This window comes from Puntigrus tetrazona, chromosome 20 (genome assembly GCF_018831695.1).
Source record: "Puntigrus tetrazona isolate hp1 chromosome 20, ASM1883169v1, whole genome shotgun sequence".
Lineage (NCBI taxonomy): Eukaryota > Metazoa > Chordata > Actinopteri > Cypriniformes > Cyprinidae > Puntigrus > Puntigrus tetrazona.
The window spans coordinates 13,279,451-13,299,583 of record NC_056718.1 but is presented as its reverse complement, the minus strand read 5'-3'; the positions used below and the strand labels follow the sequence as shown (position 1 = coordinate 13,299,583).

Here is a 20,133-nt window from a genome sequence, read left to right as displayed (position 1 = left end):
TTATTATGTAGTAAAAGCAATCACAGCAGCCTGGAGGTTTGGAGGTTCAGCATGTGTGAAGGTATAAGAACCCAATCCTGTCTGCCTCAGCTTTCAGCTCTTTAATCTATCCATCTGTCTATTAACCCTCCGTTTATTGATCTGTAATGGACTCTTTATTTGCACACAGTAGATTAGTAGGCGACGAAAACCCTGGGTCACATCTTCAGTCTCATTACCTCCATCTCTCCTCTCTTCTGCCTCAAATGGCAATCTCAAAAGTGTCAGCGCATATTAAGATGAATGCTAAAAAGACGTTATCGCTTAGTTGCAGTCGGTGATGAACCACAGTGAAACTTTTACTATTATTATTATTATTATTGCTGAAAAGTAAGTTTGATATGCCATAAAGCATTCTTTTAACTTTGAAAATGTTTTGTAATGAGCGAAAAGATCAATTATAGCACATGTGATGGATGGATTTAAGGTCAAACTGCTTTTGATTCGACTTTATGAAATGAAACCCGAGATGAACAAAGGCCTTTGTATCTGATCCCTTCAGTCACACTGTAATGATACTGTTAACCTCTGTAGTCTGCAGAAATGAATGATACTGTGTTCATGAATCATATTCGGAGATATCGCTCTAAGCACATAAGCCTCGGCACTGCTTAATGCAAAACTGATGATGCCTTACTTCTGTATTCACATTAGTAGATAGGACAATGAAGTCTAGACACAAAGTAATGGGAGAAGGAAGAGGAAAACAGTATTCGGAAGAGACCCCGATCAGGCAGTTCGACTTCAGAAAAAGGTCGAGACCTTGTGAATGTTTTATGCATAAATGCTCTTTTGCATAGTTTATTGTTTGTTCAGTCGAGTGACACTTTTGACTTGGCAACTTGCTGTTATAGCAGTCTGCTGGTGAAGTGGTAATAAAAGTACCTTGTACTATTGTAACAGTGTGAAATCATGTGCTATCTAAAACGTGATTTACGCATAAAAGCACAGATAATCCAGCAGTCAGTGCTATTACGGAGCTCGGATTCTTCTGGGAGCCATAAAAGCAGCAAAACACAGTGCAATGCAATAATGCAGAGCTGTTTTGAAAGTCTGTTGTGTCAAGCAAAAAACAAAATCACAAAAAAGCATGAATTTCTACATTTTTTGTTTTTATCAGTGATTAATGCTAAATGTTAACCGAAACTCTCACTGTGAAAGAAAAGCGTTTGTTGCAGTGTAAAGAGATCTGACAGGAAAACCTTTCTAAACAATATGAACTGATTGTGGGCCTTTTCGTATAGTAGCTGTGTGAAGGTATTTTTCATTAGAAATTAGTCAACTCATTTCTAAACCATTAAGCCAATCAAATTCAAAGACAAGAACTAATCATTATCTTCGAATTTGATTGGCCTAATGACTCAGAGACTGAGCATTACTGTTAATACTGAATACAGCGATCTGTGGGACATCAGAAGTGAGTATTTTTGGTGCATAGCATGTTCTCAACCAATTGATAATCAGATATTTGCTGCCTGAACGTAGCAGACTGATCTAACGGTATTAGAGCAAATGAGCAGGAAGAGGTTTGCGCGCTACTTGAGTCACTGGCAGGCAGGACTAATTAGAAGTTGAAAAAGTAGATTCAAACACTCCAAATGCTGCAGGAAAATTTGCTGACAGCTAAAGTGCAGAGACGTGCTGATTTGTATACTAATGCACTCTAGCATAACAGAGCAGTTACTGAAAGATGTGATATTTTGTCTCTCACTTCTGAGTGGATAATAACCGAGCTGCACCAAACTACAGCCTCCCCCATAGCAGTGGCTCAGTTGAAATACTGCCAATCCATTTGAAAACATTCCAATGTCTTTCATTTAAAAACAAAAGATAAGTTATGGAATTTGAACTTAAATCAACTATGCAAAAATGGCTCTAAAGTAACCGTTAGAAAGGCTCTGGCTAAACTGTTTAAATATCTTTTTCTTTTAGAATGCTACAAAAATGCAGTCAATACTAATAATTATTGTAACTGATGGATTGCCTTTCATAAATCTGTATATTGCCTAATATTAGCCTGCGTAAACTGTCAAGTATATAATAGAAACTCATTTTAAGTACTTTAACACGTTACCTTAAGATATTTTAGCCTATATTGTCACTGACTAAATCACCTTCCAACATTTAGTGTTAGAACACATGAAACTTTCTCACACTGGTGACTGTTTAACTAAGAAGAATCTGTGTCTATCCAGGTTCGGCTAGGGCAAAATGAAAACAGTTCATACGCTAATTTTAACAATCCAGGAGAATTTGAAAGCTTTACCATCTGTCACTAAAATGCATGCAGCACATAAAAAGAAAGTGTATGAAAAAAAGGACTATATAGTATTTAGACTACTACACTTAGAGTACTTTAAGGACTGATTACAGCTACATTCAACCAGTAGCAGGTTGCCACCGCAACTCTCAGCCTTACAGGGCTTCTAGATTTTTACAGTAAGTGTTCAAATGGGCTTAGACCTCATCAGCTGTAATGGGAGTTTGTGATTCGCTTGTGTTTGTTCAATCTGTCCACGGAGCACAGACTTAGATTCAGCTGTGAGACGCAGGGCTGATTTCCCAGAAAGAGCTTTAGAGCAAAGACAGAGACGAACAATCGCTTTGCATTAGGCGAAAATGCTCTGGCACAATCAATATCCTGTTTGTGTGTGAGTGCGTGATGGTGCACAGGGGATGTGGCTTGTTGCATGTATGCGTGTGTGTGTGTGTGTGCGCTATGGCAAACAACATGATTGAATGTAAGAGGAAAATGGATAGAAACAATGGCCAAAATATTCAAGAGCCCCTGAGAAGAAGTGCATCTCCCTTTGTCCATCCTTTAAAAGCCCTATTTTCTATTCTCATCATTACTCTCTACTTGTTCTCTTCTTTCCATTTAATCCTTTTCACTTGTTCACAGTCTCTCTCTCTCTCTCGCTTCACCTCTTTCTATTCCCATCATTGCTTGTCTGCATGTAAAATCCTCTCTCTCTCTGTTTCTTCAGATGAGTATTAGCCAGCCCGTCGAGTAGAGGGTCCCTCACATCCCACCTGCAGTCATGAATGGTAAGAACACAGCTCTTTTGTGTGTCAGTGGCATTGGCTTTCTTTAAATCCCATGATCATTACCTTACTTATATCTTATAAAATCTATAAAGTTTTCTATCTTCTCTGAAATACAAAAGGTGATGTGTAGGAGAATACTCAAGCTGTTTTTCTTCACACCATGACTGCCAAGACATGACTTTTAATGCATAACTTAAATTTCACTTCACTTTGTTATAGAGATATGTCTTATTGTTTTATACTTCTTGGAATATAGTCATATGAACCATTTTTATGACCATTTTTGGTAACACTTTCATAATACAGAGTAATTACCTAATTAGGTGCTTAGTAGTAGCCATTGTATGTACATTAAATAAAATGTACTTATCATGTAATTAAGTTACGGAAACGTCTGTAATTACAGTTTGTAATTACGTAGATGTAACAGGCAGCTACTGTTACACATGTAACAGATTGAGTCTGTTACACAGGTAATTGCACTTAAGTACAAACTTGATACATTTTTTTTTAAGTAGCTTATGCCTGTGTAATACAAAAGGAATTACATGTAATTAAGCTGTGCACTAAAGGCAGCTTGATAAGGTGTACAGTATACATACACATGAAGAACACTTAAGTACAGTCTTGATATTTTAAGTAGCTTAAGTCTATGCACTTGAATTTGTAATTACTTTGTATAAAGTCTTCATCACATACGTGACATAAGCAGTAGCAGTCTGTTCCATCAACATAATTACAAACTGTACAAACATTTTTGCTTCATGTAAGTACAATGACTACTACTAAGTACTTACTAGGTAATTACGGACACCTTAAAATAAGTGCTACCGCATTTTTAGGGGGGACCATGACAGCTTCTCGTCTCCATGTAATTTTATTATAGAAGAGAGCAGCTCAGACAGTCTAGTAAATATCTTGTGTTATTCTGCAAAAAAACATAGGGTGAACAACACAGGGTGCTCAATGCTGAAATAAAATTTTGGTTGAACTATGTCTTTAAAAAGATGAAGAGGCTATAGAGAAAAAAAAATCTGACTCAGCGCTATAAAAAAACCATGAAAAGTTCATGTGTTCTAGAATCTTCCAAAGCTGGGCAGACTCTTAGTGATGTCCTTATCAGAATTTTCACATTTTTTAGATTCAGCGCAGGGTTTGTACAGAACACACCCAGTTGAAAGCTGCTAATGACTGCTTCCTTATTTAGATAGGGATAGACTAATATTTGCTAAACTTTCATAAAAATATATACTTTTTAAATTACCTTGAAGAGGTACCTTTTGCAAGTTAGTAGGTGTAATATTTTTACTAAAGTTAATATTTTTGATGAAATAAAATAAGGTAAAAAATGGTCAAGACATATTAAAATAAAGTTATTAATTTGAATGTTACAACGTGGAGCACGTTTGTAGTTTAAAGGAATATATTTAGTCTCTTTTCTAAATTCAAGTTATTGATTTTATGATGAATGAATAATCCATGCATGTGCTAGACTGATCTGTCTTATGTTAGAGAGACCCGTCTCTCGTGACGTATGTTGGACTTCTCCAATAATTCCATTTGGATAAACCCCTCCCCTTACAAGCAACTGCAAGCTTTTTAATATGCCTTCGTCCAATAAAACAACTATGATTTGGGCCAAGTCCCTGCCCTACATTTTTTTTTCTTCTTAATAATCCATTTCACTCAAACGTATGCATCTACGCAGGAGAAAAGATCCACATGGCAACATTCTGCAGTGATGGTAAAGCATGGTAATACCATGATGCTTTGGATTATACCATCGTGTTAATTACTATCACTATATTAGAATTACTATAAAATTCAAATTTAATAGTTTTTACATGGCACTGTCATTACATGGCACTGTTTTTACATGGAACTGTCATAGTTGTACAATAGTAGAAAACAAGAAAAACAAGGCAATGAAAGATATTTTGAATAAAAGCGCCAAACAAATGAAAATTAATTTGCTTCTAAAAACTAATATCTGTTATATATGTTTGTGAGTGAAATCTGAAGGAGCCTTCAGATGTACTGATTGAGACACAGTCTGATGTGGATCATGTCAGCTCTCGCTAAGGTTTTAATAAAATATTTATCTTACACTCCAAGATAAGCTCTAAAAAGTGAGCAGGCAGGGTGAGTGCAGTTTGTTTAATATCTTGGGTGTGTTTTGAAGTGTGACTTTAAAGTAAAGCGCAATTGAAGCATTTATTCTTTAGCTACAATTTCCTGACTTTAAGAAAATCCCTGGAGGGATTTTCAGGTCCGTTTGTTGAAGGTAGCATCATGGTGGTGCATGGTAAATGTAGGAAAGCTGAAGTTGCAGGTTTAAATATTAGTGGTTGGTTCCTGACGCAAGCCATATTTATATAAATGGCTACATAGGCCGAAGCTAAATTGCTACATCATCCTAAATAAATGCTCATTTCAGCACTGTGAGGAGCATTTTGGACATTTTTAGGAATGTTTTCTATGTGAATGTGTCTGTGAGCTTATTTTGTCTCAGTGAATACTACTTCATTTGTTTATGTATATGTGTGTGATGGTTAATCCTCTTAGTTCTTTTGGGAAAAGGTTGCCTCTTCGCAGTTTAATCAACCTGGAAGTGCACAGTGAGGAACTGTGATATTTTCTGCTTGTAATGTTTGGTATTTTTGGATGCTTTCTATGATTCTGTAAATTACAAGTATCAGTTGGGATCTTAAATTTGTGTATTTGTTTATGTCTGAGCGCTAATGCTAAATAAGCACAAAAACAAACATGCTACATCTTCAGAACACTCACTCTTACCACTTTAATAGCTAATTGGGCCTGAATTAGTAATAAACCTTGAGTACACGCTTCTCTGGGTGGCCTGGAGGGATAAAAATTTCCCAAAGGAGCACCTGAATACACCATCACACAGACTCCCCGATTCCCACACTGACACAGTCCGTTGCCACGTTTCAATGTTAGGAGACCTGATTGTGGAACCGTTTGTCCTTGAATCGCGTGTAAAATGTATTCTCGCTTCTGCTTCATGAGCTGTGTCCCAACAATTCCACCAAATTGTAAATATGTCCTGGGTTCCGCTTTTAGGCTCAGTGAATTAACACCGAGTATCCTCAGTGTCCTTGTAGTTTCTGCCTCCGGTATTATATGTTCTTCACAACACAATGACATTGCAGAGAAGAAAAAAGCTGTTGCTTTGTTATTGCTAGTTGTTTTAGAAAATCAGCTGACAGTATATCTGTTTTCCAATTGTTGTTCAGAACATTTCAGATTCACCATCAACAAATTGGCGATGAAGGTGATGATTCGTGTAAAAAAATAAAACCTCTGACTATTAAACTACTGATACTAGTCATGTGAGTGAACGTGATTTAACATATTTAAAGTAATATTGTTTTCTTCAATCTTTTTTAATCTAGTTTGTTGAAAGTTGGACTATATGCTGCTTTTTTGTCATAAAAAGTAGCTCCATTTTCCTGAAGTAAAGGCTGATTAGCTCAAACCGTCAAACAGTTTTATCTTTTGTTGAATGAGCTAAATTTCTGTGAAGAAAGACATCACATGAATTCACAGACCTGCACTTAATTAATCATGATGGCCTTTTTCAGAATCTTAGCTCTGCTGACAATGCAGGAAACGCGAGCTGAAAGTAGTTTGTTTCCTCCCCAGAGAGAAAGAGAGGCTGAGAAAGACAGAATGAACAAGAGGGTGTGTTAACATTTGCCCCATTCTTTCATTAAAGAAATAGTTCACCCAAGAATTATAATTTGCTGAAAATGTATGCTCCCTCAAGCCAAGCTTTTCAATTCACAGGACAATGAATTACTGTGCTGTTTTTATCAGCTCTCGTTCTGACGTCACCCATACACTGCAGAGTATGCTACACAGCTGTATTTTTAAAATCAAGTACTGTCCGCATCTATTAAGAACAGATCCAAAGCACCAGCAGGTGATAAAAGGCTTGTCTTCAGCACTCTGCGTGAAAGCTGTGTTGAGCTTTACTCATTTTGTGCATGTTAGCAGGTTGTATCAGACCATTGCCTGCTGTCTCTAAAAGACATCATGGTTTACATTAAATTCTAAATAATAATTGATAGCGCTGTCATCCCACTAAAATATGTAAAATATGCAGCCTCTCTCCAACCAGACATCTCTAATGCCTGGATCACACAAGCCAACAGTCTTTGTCAAAGAAACAGACAATCTCGCTGAGAACTGGCAGGAACTTCAAGACCCAGAAAGAGGAAAAACAACAGCTGATCCAGGATGAGATTTGAGAAGACAGAATAAAATAATCAAAAGAATGAACATTTCTTTCACTTTCTCTGTCCTTCTCATTGTCGCAGGTGGTTTTAATATTTGGGCTATTTCTCCAGAAGAGAGGGGGAAACATGACAAACAGTTTGACTCTCTGGCTCCCACTCTGGGTTATCTGTCAGGTAGAAGCACACACGTTCATTCACTATTATTCATATGTTTGATATCAGTATGATTTTTGATATAGTGTAAAACATGGACTGAAAAAAAGAAGATCCCTTTACACCACAGTACGACAAATAACTAAAAATAGTGATAAAACAACAACAAAAGATGTTTAAATGAAGTCAGCAAACGATAATCTTATAACAATAACTTTTGTGGGAAATCACAAAGCCTTAACATTTCAACAATATAAAATTCTCTGTTCAAACAACTGTGTTTGACTAGTTGGGGCAACATTTGGGGTAATTGTTTTTACATAGTTTCAAGAAAATAGGAGTTTTTAGTATGTGAGAAAAAGGAAAATGTGAAGATTCTTTACAGTGTACTTAAAAAAATATCGTTTTACTTAGTAAAGAGACAATTAAATAAAAAATACAAGTAAAAATTACATTTTTTTAATCTAGTTTTTTGAGCAGCAACTCAGGATATTACAATGATTTCTGGGGATCATGTGAAACTGAAGCCTACTGAAAAAAATCAGCTTTGTCTTCACAGGATTAAAGTGAAGTTTAAAATGTCTTTAAAATAGCAATCTGATGTTGTAATGTTATTTTGCAGTATTTATGTCGCATATATAATGCCCAAAACCTTTGAAAGGTAGTGTATGAACATGCAAATTATGCTCTATATACAGTGCATGTACAGTAACTTTCTTTCTTTCTAGGAGATCAAGCACGAAATTTCTTCCTACAATCTGGTCTTCCCACAGCAGTCCTAGCAGACATCTGGTAAGTGCACACATGGGCACACACCCTTAATACACATACACACTTAATCCATTTCTCGTTTTTTTCGATTTTTGGAAAAACATTTTCACTGGTGGCACTTTGTATTTTGGACCCCTTTGATATCTGTATGTTACTGTGTGGTTGTGTTGGCTATTGCAGGGCTGGATATATCATAACAAGATTTGAAATGAATGTGTGTGGTACAATGTTGCATTTGAAGCTATATGCGTTCCCAAAAGTAACCTCTTCCTGTCTGTGGTTAGTCTACTGATGTAAACATCGCCCATCCACAAACAGGATGTAGATTTACTGATACAGGATACAGAATATCTGATTTGAGTTTATAGCGTTGTTTATAGCTCGTTCTAAAATTCTCTTCGTTCATAAATAAATATGGCAGCATAACAAAATTCTGAGCTCATAATAATGCTGCTCAGTCATCACAAACCAACTTCTGGGTTTTTCCGTGGGGATTTTACTAGCAATTAGTGCTCTGTAAGCCACTTTTGATGAGAATGGCTGCTTCCTTTATTTCAGGGCATTGGCGGATATAGGAAAGGATGGGAAGATGGACAGATTGGAGTTCTCCATTGCAATGAAACTAATTAAACTGCAGCTGCAGGGTCAACCCCTCCCGTCCAGCCTGCCAATCATCATGAAGCAGACGCCTACTCCTGCTATGACATCATCATCACGCTTTGGTAGGAGTTAATAGCTGCTTATGTAACGCCATGTGAGGTTTGTTTGCTTTGTTAACATGTTCTATCTATCTATCTATCTATCTATCTATCTATCTATCTATCTATCTATCTATCTATCTATCTATCTTGTCTGTCTGTCTGTCTGTCTGTCTGTTTAATACTATTTAATAAATAAATATTAGATGAAAAAGCTAAACTTAATCTTAAAACTTAAAAACTAAACTAAAAACTTGAAAATGAAAAATGTTTTTCCTAAATTAATAATTTTAAATGACTGAAAGTGAAATAAAAATAAAATATAACCATATAGAAATACAAAATAAATTAAACAAAATATAAATAAAAATAAGAATAGATATAATTCCATTTAAACATCTAGAAATTAAACATTAAATTAGTGTCATTTTTTAAAAGTGATTATAAACTGAGCATTAGATGATGGCAAAAGCAAAATAAATGTAAAAACAGTTTAAATGACTAAATATCCAATATGTACTTAAATGTGATATTGATACAAATTATTAAAATATTCAGCTGACAATCTATATGGTGCCAGTATATCACATAGAAATGATCTTATATTATCTGGCTTTGATTTGTTTCAGGTATGGGCTCCATGCCAAATCTGTCTGCCATGTCAGTGATGCCCATGCTAACTCCCATCCCCGCAGCCCCTGCTATGACCCCTTTGGTTCCTGTGCCCACCCTGATGTCAGGACCATTGCCTCAGATGCCCAACTCTCTCAGCGTGCCAGCTTTACCTAACGGCAATGCAGCTCTCCTCACACCAACACCAGGTACTGTAACGCCTTCTATCCTAAATTCAGTCGCAAACCACCATTTTGCACAGACGAGCATTCAATATGCAGGTAATATTAAATCCGTATACGCTCAAGCATTGATATATTTCACAGTCTATAACTCAGTTACAAAATTTGCAAGTGCTTAAATAATTCTCTTTCTTGTGTTATCTTTCCAGCATTTCCAGTCTCCAGTGGACTGAGTAAATCTCACTCACTCTTAGACCTTGGCTCTAGCAGGTGCGAAGCAAGCATACTAAGTTCAATGCCCATGTTTGTATTAGAATTGGGTGTAATATCTGTTGCATGCAAGTGTTTGAGTGTTTGTTTCAGTGATAGCTAAAAAAGAAAGTGATTTTCTTAGAACTGTGCTCTGGGACACCCTGTTACTCCGGGCTTATTTTGCCAGCACTAGAAGTTTGTAGTAAATAAGAGTGTGTTTGCTGACGGAGTGCTTGAATAGCACAGCTGTCTCCTTGTATCTTAATAGGATCTTGTTAGGGTTCCTCTGAGAGTCATCCAACCTCCACATGGTTGTACAGAAGCCTGTAATAAACCCACTAATTCCTGCTCTGTGCCTGTTTAAAATGAATTTGGGTCTAGGGCTGTGCAATATATCTAATATGCACAATATATTCGGGATAAATATATTGACAATATCGATTTCAGCAACCACATGTATGTTGCAATCATTTTACTGCATGTTTTATTTAGCCATAAACGTTTTAACAGTTTCAATGAAATTTGTCAGTTTCAAAGAATCATTTTAAAAATTAACCAGGAAGTCACTTGTGTCCTCACTCAGAAATGTTTATAGAAATGATTTAGTGAAAATATGTTGATTAATTAAATATTAAATATTGATGTTTGTATTCATGCAGTGTTGTTGCAGTGCATAGGAATGACAATGACTAAATATTATTCTCTAGATAAACTAATTTCTGAACTAGAACTTTACCGTTTACTGGAAGTTTACTGTTTAAACTTTACTGTTTTTTTAGTTATGGTATAACATTATTTAATAACATTAATTATAAAAAACAAATACCTTATAGCCAGTCTAAGATGAGTAGATGAGTTTCTTTCTTCATCAGAACAGATTATGATAAATTCAGCATTACATCATATGTAACTAATGAATCCTCTGCAGTGAAAGGGTGCCTTCAGAATGAGAATGCAAAAAACTGATAAAAACCTCACAATAATTCATTCAAGTTACCCACATGAATCTACCGGGTCTGGTTTATTTATTGGGTCTAGGGCTAAATACTGTCAAAAGAGTGAAAAGTATTTATTTTTGGCTACTGCTCAGCCTTATTTTGTCTGTGTGTCCACCCACAAATATGTTTGGGTTAGTTTGTAAGTGTATTAGGCAGTCACCAGAATGATATCTCGCTTTCTGAACCTCTCATCCTATCTTTCCAGCCCATGCCGAACTGCAGAAGGCTGCTGAATCCGGTGTTATCTAAGAATATTTAAAAATCAGTAAACTGACAGCAGTGAATTAGAATACTGCGGAATTGCTCATAATAATGAGCTTTAATTATGATTTTAATGGTCCCGGTAGTGATAATTACTGCACTAACAAGGATTCAGCAAATGTTGCTCAGACATATCATTTATTTAAAGTGTGATGTCACAGGAAAAAGCTGATCTTGCAGCTAGGCTGAGACCAGTTGTCTGTGTTTTATGATGGTCTAGGTTATTGGTTCATGAGAGGATATATATTAGTGTTAATGAGCAGCTGCTAAATGGAGCTCAATCGAAAAGAATTTGGCATGCAAATGCAATTTCTGGATTCAAGAGTGCTGTGAAAGTGAAAACTCTCAGGAATTATCTGAACACACGCAGATTTGGGGAATGAAGACGATCTATATTTAGCATTAGTTAATGCATTCGAGCAAACCATACATTTAATAATTAGGCGCAAGCTTAAATCTTATTCAGTAAGTTTATTTATTGAAAAAAGCATTATGTATTAAATGATCGCTTTTATAGAAAAGCATACTAAACATTCATTTCTAAATTCCCACAGTTCGAACTCTTCCTCCACCACCTCTCTTGCGAGTAATTCCCCCAAAATGAATGCATCTGATTGGGCGGTGCCTCAGCCTTCTCGTCTGAAATACCGTCAGCAGTTCAACAGTCTAGACAAGCTAATGAGCGGATACCTGTCAGGTGAGTGTGTGTTTGTAGGCAGCGGCCTTGTTTGCATATGATAGCATCTCTGCATACGTGTCATGCAATAACTCTTTTGTGTTTATTTGAAGGTCCCCAGGTCAGAAATGCCCTCACAGCATCAAACCTTACGCAAACACAGCTTGCCACCATATGGTGAGTTCAAGAAACACTGCACTTATCATATAAAACACTCGTTAATCGCATTTTATGACCTTATTTACATACACATCCTTCCCCCTTTGTGTTGTTTGCCACATATTTCCTACTTTTTAAATAAAAAATTGTGTGAAATAGGCATTAATCACTTGCACACATACTAAACTCTAGATCGCACTGTATTGCTCGAAGCGGTGTGTTAAACACCTACTTCCACAGTGTTGCTTCTGCTGTTTAGGTGCCAGTTGGATAATTAGGAACTGATTCATCTATTAAACATTTGAAATGCTTCCAGGTTATTCACAAATGTGTGTGCTTATGCGTAGGTGCATTATGTGCATATATCTCTGTCCTCAGGGCTCTTGCTGATGTAGATCGTGATGGGCAGTTGAGAGCCGAAGAGTTTATTCTAGCAATGCACCTGGTTGATATGGCCAAGACTGGGCGGCCCTTACCTCTGACTCTACCTCCTGATCTTGTGCCACCTTCACTCAGGTAAGACGCACACAGACCCGCCCATGCTGGAATGAGCAAACTATGGAGGAGACGCTGTTTATTCTGTGAGCGTGTGTTTGTTTTCAGACAAGCGAAGTCATGTGACCTGCTGAACGGACCTGTTCCTTTGATTAACACTGAGCTGATTGAGCCAGAACATGCACAGAAAAGCAAGAGTAATGGTATTTGCATATACATACTATACATGCTAGTGGCTAACAGTAGATCTTTACTATATCATATATATATATAATATATTTAAAGTGCATTTTAATAATGCTATATGAGCTATATGATACATTTATTAATCAAAAGTCTGTTCCATTTAAAATTTGATCTAAAAAAAACAAGCATTTAGTAACTTACTAATGTGTTTACATATTTTATTATGCCCACATTGCAACGGCATTAAAATAATATATAAAATAATTATTTATATGGAAAGTTATCATCATGATCCTTCACAAATCATTCTAATATGCTGATTTAGTTCTCAGAAATAATTATTATCAATATTTAAACTATTGTGCTGCTTAATATTTTGATGGAAACCTTGATATATTTTAGGAATATGTAATGAATAGAAAGTTGAAAAGAACAGCGTATATTTAAGTTTTGTTGTAACTTTATGAATATCTTCACTGTCACTTCTGATTTACTACATCCTTGTTGAATAAATTATGCAAAATAAACTAAGCACTGTCCTCATTTCTACACAGTATTATAAATGATCTTTCTAAATATTGCTGATTCAGCTGACCATTCCTTTTTGAGTTTATGGTTAGATAAAATCCCTCCGATGTTACCTTTTATTAAATACGCTTTTCTGTTCTGTAATATAATATAAAAATATATTATTGTGTTGATAACACTTGCTTCACCTTTGTGTCTCTGTCAGTGTCGTATGAGGATAAACTAAAGGAGAATTTCCAGAGAGGAAATGCAGAGCTGGAAAAACGGCGCTTGGCTCTGCAGGAGGAGCAAAAGAGGGAGGAGGAGAGGAGGAGAGAAGAGGAGAGGCGAGAGGAGGAGAGGAGACGGCAGAAGGAGAGAGAGGAAAGAGAACGAAAGGAGAGAGAAGCTCGGGAGATGGAGCTGAGGAGACAGAGGGAGGAGGAGATGAGAATAGAGAGGCAGAGAGAGCTGGAGCGACAGAGAGAAGAAGAAAGACTGAAAGAATTAGAGCGACGAGAGGCAAGTGGAGCATGCAAGGGCAGACAGAGGTTGAACGACCACTAGAATATTACAGCAAAGCCTTTACATTTGACATTTTTATTACGTATCTAGATATACACACATGCATGCATATATTTAAAAAAATATATATTTTTATATGAAATATGTTTATATATAATAGAAATATATACATTTAAATGCAAGTAAATATTTTCTAAATATATACTGTATGAGTGTGCATTTATATATACATAATAAATACACTCAGTAAACACACGCTGTGTGTGTAAATGCAATTAATCCTCATTAATCATCTGACGTCACTAGTTTGTACACTTGGGCTGCCGGTAAACAGCATAAATGCATTTAAATTAATACATTTACTGAATTTGCATACATAATATGATGAAATCATATTTTATAGTCATAAATTTATGTACTCTTTCATGCAAAGCTTGATGCTTCTCTAATGTTTTATTACACAAGCAAAATTGGTTTAATGTGAGTTCTCAAAATTGTAGGTTAATAGCCTGTCCTGGTGGTCTTTAGAAATCATAAAGAACAGAATGTAACTGTAGGAAATTAGGTTAATTGCTTTAAAAGTGTAATGGCTAACCTTAATATATGCTGTACCAGTAGAGTGATTCATCACCCTAGGAAAAATGATGGGGGGCATAATTGTGTAGTATATTGATGCCAGAGTGATTAGACTGTACATCTGTTGATTAACCTCTCCTTCTCTTTATCACTCTCTCAGGAAGCGGAACGACTGAGGCGGATGGAATGGGAGAAGAGTAAACGAGTGGAACTTCAGACACAGAAAGAAAAAGAGCAGAGTGACATACAGAGACTTAAAGACAGGAAGAGGAGTCTCGAGATGGAGCTGGAGGCCGTGGTCAGATTATTTTTCTTCTTCCATATACCTGTTCCCTTTTCAGCCTCATACTCCCTGTTCTCAGGGGAATGCTAATTATATTATATTACAAATTAAAAACATTTCAGTGTTTTTGTGTCCTAGGGTAACAAGCATAAGCAGATCTCTGATAGGCTGCGGGACGCCAATAGTAAGAGGCAGATCCAGAGGACAGAGCTAGACCTGATCAATCAGAAGAGAGATAGTCGTATTACGGATATCAATTCCCTACAGTTGCAGTTTGAGGTAAGTTGTTTTTTTTCTCTTTTTTTTGCATGAATAGAAAGCATCAAATTTTGAGCGTTTTTCAAATCAGCAGTGACATTTAGAATGTTGCAAAAAAACGTTTTAATTTTTTCCATTTACACTTTCTATTTATTAGTGAATCCTGAAAAATCATGATGTCCACAAAAAATATTAAGCAGTACTGTTTTCAACGTTGATAATAAAAACTGTTTCTTGAGCAGAAATGTATTTCTGGTGATAATGCAGGCTGGAGTAAGGATTCAAGGAGAAAACATTTCTCAATTGAAATAAATTTCACAATATAGTTTTTTTTTACTCTCTTTTTAAACAAATACTGTAAATGCCACCTCGGTCAGAATAAGAGACTTCTTTTCTTAAAATAAATGAATTGAATAATAGTATTTATGCGTGTGTTTTTGCAGGAAACTCAGAGGCAGCTGAGTCATCTTGGTCCTGAGAAGCAGCGACTGACAGAGAGACTTCTACATCTTACCCAAAACAACTCAAGTGAGCGCTCGCATATATCTAAAGCCATCTATGAATGGACGGACGGGTGGATGGCTCATTTCAACGGTGTCCATTTCATTTCTTTTGAATTCAAGGCCTGGGAACACTGACAATTTTATGTCCTCCTTTCTCTCAATCTTTTGCCTCATTCAGGTCCTTTGATAAATGATGTAAAACAGAGTTTGTGCGAGAAAGATCTGAGCTGTCGGAAGCTGAAGGAGCAGCTGGATGTTTTGGAGAGAGAGACCACTGCCAAACTCTCACAAATGGAGCAGTACAACAGAGAAATTAAGGTCAGCGGCTTCTCTTACATTCCCAGTGTAAACCTCAACATTTAAAGTGGTGTGTTTTGATTAAAGCTAATGTGGGCTTTGGGTGGAGGTTTGCTCTCTTCGAATTTATTTTAAACCTTAATGTCCCTGAGAGGGACTCACTAGTTCACTGTTCTCCATGTTCCTGTGATTAAAACCTACAGCTCAACTCCCAGCCCTGAAGGCAGAGGATTGAACACTTCATAACACACTAACGTTCACACAGTTCACACTACTAAAGAAAACTGAACACACAAACACTATCACTAACACACTCGGAAACCTGAGCATTATACGTGTGGTAATCGTCTATTGTTCAGTACACATCTAATGTTTTCTGCTAGAAGCCTTTCTTTTTTTCTTTCTTTTTGCCCACTTTATCATTTTCTTTCCTCCCACTGTCTCTCTTCTCTCTTCTCTTCCTCTTTTCCCTCGGCTGACTTTATAGTTTGTAGAAATGGATGACTGTGTGCTTCAAGGACTTCTCTCTTTGCTGGGCTGCCTAACCAATCTCTTCCTTCTAATAAAGGTTGACCTGTCTTTATATTTCCTTTACTCACACTCATCTCAAAACCGCCTGCCTTTCATTCATTTCACCTTTTGCCCTATTTCTTCTCCATGAATGAAGTCTCACTTTACCCATAGTGTACTGAAACGAGCATGACCTTATAACATCTTTGTTTCTCTGCCATTTCATCACCTCATAATGGCGTCATTAATTACACTAAATTACACTGAAACTAAAAATTAATTTAGGCATATAGCTAGGATCTAAAATCTTTTTTTTTTTTACTTCTAACTTTGGGAAAACATGTTAGACAACTAAACATATATACACATATATATTTATACATACAGACACACACACACACACACACACACACACACACACATATATATATATATATATATATATATATATATATATATATATATATATATATATATATATAAATATATATATATAAATGTATAAAAATACAAAACATTTATTTTAAATTACTGTTTTAATGCATTTTTACATACATGTTTATGATATATTTATATATTTATGAAATAACATTAATTAAACAGATCATTTATAAGAGCTCTGTATAACTATAACTATAAGTTAATTTTAGCAGTTCATAAAGCTGACATAATGCAATGCCTCATACTGTATATTTGAACCTCCATCATGTTATCCTAAGTTTTGGTATAAATATGATGTATGTTTTAAATAAGTGTGTGGGTAACATTGTAGGACCTGAGACAGAGGCAGAGCCAGCAGCAGGATGTCCTAGAGCAGCTCAGGAGGGTGAGATCTGAGAAACTCAAAGAGCTACAGAGACACAGGAAAGAGGAGGAGGAGAAGAAGAGGAAGAAAGAGGAGGAGGAGAGGAAGAGGAAGAAAGAGGAGGAGGCTGCCAGGTAAAATTTTGATTTAACACACAGACTTGCATATTTATCAAGCCATCTATAGAGTGTCCACATAATTGAACAACATGTTATGTAGTTGAGATATATAGGCTTTAAAAAAATCATGTACATTATTATTTGCAAATATATTATAGTCTTATAGTTTAGATTTTAATTTGTTTTATAGGTTCAGGTTCATAAAAAACAAAAACGTTTATTTATCACCCATGTTTCTCTGTACAGTTTTCTTCTGTTGCAGATTCTTGTGATATTTTTCATCAAATACTCCCCTTAAAAAGCAAGATTAAACACCCACTCTTTTACCCACTCGACATTTTGCTCATGTGTACATTAGACAGGCGAAGCTGGAGCAGGAGCGTCTGGAGCAGGAGGAAGCGGAGCGTCAGAGGAAACTTGCCCAGGAGCGAGAAGCCAAACTCAGGGAAGAACAGCAGCGTCAGGCCCAAGCTCGACTTCAGGAAGCCCAGGAGCAGGCACGAGAGAAAGAGGAGAAGAGGAGGGCGGAGGAGAGAGAGAGGGAGGAGAAGAAGAGAGAAGAGAGAGAAAGGAATGAACTGGCTCTACACACTCAGCCTTCCATGACATACAATAGCCCAGAGAACAAAAGTGAGTGTGTGTGTGTGTGTGTGTGTGTGTGTGAGAGAGAGAGAGAGTGGGTGAGGTGCTTTGCCGAAGCTTAAAAATGGCTTGTATTCATCCACTTGGCCATGAATATGATGTTTTCATTATATTCTTTATAAAGGATGACGTTACTCTCCCGGCTTCATGGCTCGCTTTAATTATCTGCCATTAATTATCCGAGGTAATATAACAGACTCCTTTGGAATGTGAGTGTTTTGAGAGAGGGAAGGTAATAGGCTGCTAAATATAGAGTTTCATACAGTATATGTATATGTATATTTTCATTTCACGTAATACTCTGAACTCACAATGTGTTCTGTGTCTTAAATGAATACCTCTCCCCGGAAAAAATGAAAACGTTGTCATTTAATCACCTTCATGCCGTTCCAAACCTGTATGTGTTTCTTACTTACATTGAGCACAAAAGTAGACCGTAATCAAAGAGTTGATGGTCCCCATTGACTTTTATTGAATTTTTTTCATTACTATGGAAATCAATGGAGATGGACAACTGTTTGTTTCTTCGAAATATCTTCTTTTCTGTTCAACATGAGAAAGTAATGTATACAGGTTTGGAACAGCATGAGGGTAAGTAAATGAATGCTCATTTTGGGGTTTCTTTTAATACTTATTTACACAATGTCTTATGTTTATTATAAAAGTTACTTTGAGGATAATTCGCCCCAAAATAGAAAAGCCTGTCATCTTTTTGTCACTCTATTGACTTGAAACGCAAGAAGAAAACATGCAAATTAGTTTGTGGGCTAGTCTTCTGAATTCTGTTCAAACAGGCTCAAATTTAAGCAATTAAAGTTGATCATATTTATTATTTATTGGTTTAATATAGACTTCTAAGTAAACTTAGAAGAGCTGGATCAGTCCGATATGTACATGAATCATTCACAGTTTGTAAACTGGTTCAGTAGATTAATTTAATAAATTAACTGTAACAAACAATGGAATTTTTTTTTCATAAGTAAGATTTTATTGTGTGTTATTATGTAAATTGTGTTTGCTGTGGGCTTTATTTTTTGAAAATGTATTAATATGTTGAAATGTGCAAATGTAAATGGGCCCAATGGTTGTGATATGGTTCTAAGGTGATAATGTTGTTGTTTTTTTTTACGCAGGCTTACAGCCAGTGGCGACTACTGAAGCTACAGGAGCTGCCCTCACCACCTACAGAGCTCTCTATCCCTTCCTAGCACGCAACTCTGATGAGCTCACACTGGAGGCAGACGGTCTCATCCAGGTTCTGTACATATGTCAATACAATCGCACACGCAGTTGTAATTTTACTCATTTAAGTATACATATAATTTGGCTTCCTGCGGATCCACAGGTAGATGAATCAACAGTTAGGGAGACCGGCTGGCTTTATGGGAGTTACCGTGGTAACAGCGGCTGGTTTCCAGAGAGTTATGCTGAGAGATGCAGTAAAGACACTCAGACTGAACGGACTGCAGCTGATTCACAATCCACAGCTCCCCCTACCAATTATCCTGGGTATGGCACTAAAACTTCTCATTATCGTTCCAGTAAATGCTGGGTTAAAAACAACTTAAATATGGACAAACCCAGCAATTGGGTTAGATGTCGACCAACCTGTTGTAAACTGTTGTTTAAAAATTTATATGACTTAAAATGCTTAAAATGAACCCAAGATAGGCTGGAAATTAAAAGTCCATTAATTAATTACTAGAGACATCAATAACATGTGAATACATGTTAATTTTCAATCTATTTTGGGTTTAATTTAAGCAACAAAAATAGAGTAATTTTAAACAGTAGTAATTTTAAAACTACCCAGCAGGTAGATGAAACATTTTACCCAATCACTCGGCTTGTCCATATTTAACCCAACTTGGTCTGTTTTTAATAAAGCATTTTAGGGGTTCTAACTAACTTAGCTTAACATCTGCAATATACAGGTGTTAAATTTAAATTTAAATATTTCTTTTAATCAGAGAAATCGTCCCCTTCAATCTTTCATCTAGTAGATCATTAGGTTAAAAAGTATTAATATTATTGTTGAAGTTACACTCAAAAACATGTTCAGCATAACCAAATATAACAATAAGCAGTAATATATGTTTACTAATGCCATTTCACTGTTCTCTAGAATATTCACATAGAGACTTCAATGAAAAGTAATGATCCAATTTATCATACAATTAGACATTTGAACCAATTCACTGATACCGTTTGAAGTGATTCGAAGAAATGAATCAAATTTACAACAGACAAAGAAGGATTGTAAAACTAGTCTAATCAAATTTAATGGCCACATAAAAAGATATTACAGGCACAGTC

At 36.1% G+C, this 20,133-nt stretch overlaps 1 protein-coding gene across 3 annotated transcripts in view; it reads left to right on the top strand.

Annotated features, from left to right (window-relative positions):
* The window catches only part of itsn2a (intersectin 2a), a 37,367-nt gene that overhangs the window by 7,103 nt on the left and 10,131 nt on the right, over positions 1-20,133 (top strand). The window contains exons 2-21 of one of the 3 annotated variants that reach the window (XM_043220070.1): positions 3,027-3,087; positions 7,431-7,523; positions 8,231-8,294; positions 8,832-8,995; positions 9,667-9,792; positions 9,975-10,035; positions 11,831-11,973; positions 12,066-12,129; positions 12,490-12,627; positions 12,715-12,809; positions 13,526-13,821; positions 14,561-14,698; positions 14,822-14,962; positions 15,385-15,469; positions 15,623-15,762; positions 16,229-16,309; positions 17,024-17,190; positions 17,534-17,805; positions 18,951-19,072; positions 19,163-19,326. In XM_043220070.1, coding sequence (XP_043076005.1) covers positions 3,081-3,087; positions 7,431-7,523; positions 8,231-8,294; positions 8,832-8,995; positions 9,667-9,792; positions 9,975-10,035; positions 11,831-11,973; positions 12,066-12,129; positions 12,490-12,627; positions 12,715-12,809; positions 13,526-13,821; positions 14,561-14,698; positions 14,822-14,962; positions 15,385-15,469; positions 15,623-15,762; positions 16,229-16,309; positions 17,024-17,190; positions 17,534-17,805; positions 18,951-19,072; positions 19,163-19,326 — 2,561 coding nt within the window. In that variant the 5' untranslated portion in view covers positions 3,027-3,080. Of the gene's footprint in view, positions 1-3,026; positions 3,088-7,430; positions 7,524-8,230; positions 8,295-8,831; positions 8,996-9,600; positions 9,793-9,974; positions 10,036-11,830; positions 11,974-12,065; positions 12,130-12,489; positions 12,628-12,714; positions 12,810-13,525; positions 13,822-14,560; positions 14,699-14,821; positions 14,963-15,384; positions 15,470-15,622; positions 15,763-16,228; positions 16,310-17,023; positions 17,191-17,533; positions 17,806-18,950; positions 19,073-19,162; positions 19,327-20,133 lie in introns of all 3 variants that reach the window. The other 2 variants (XM_043220069.1, XM_043220071.1) reach the window with 2 other exon arrangements.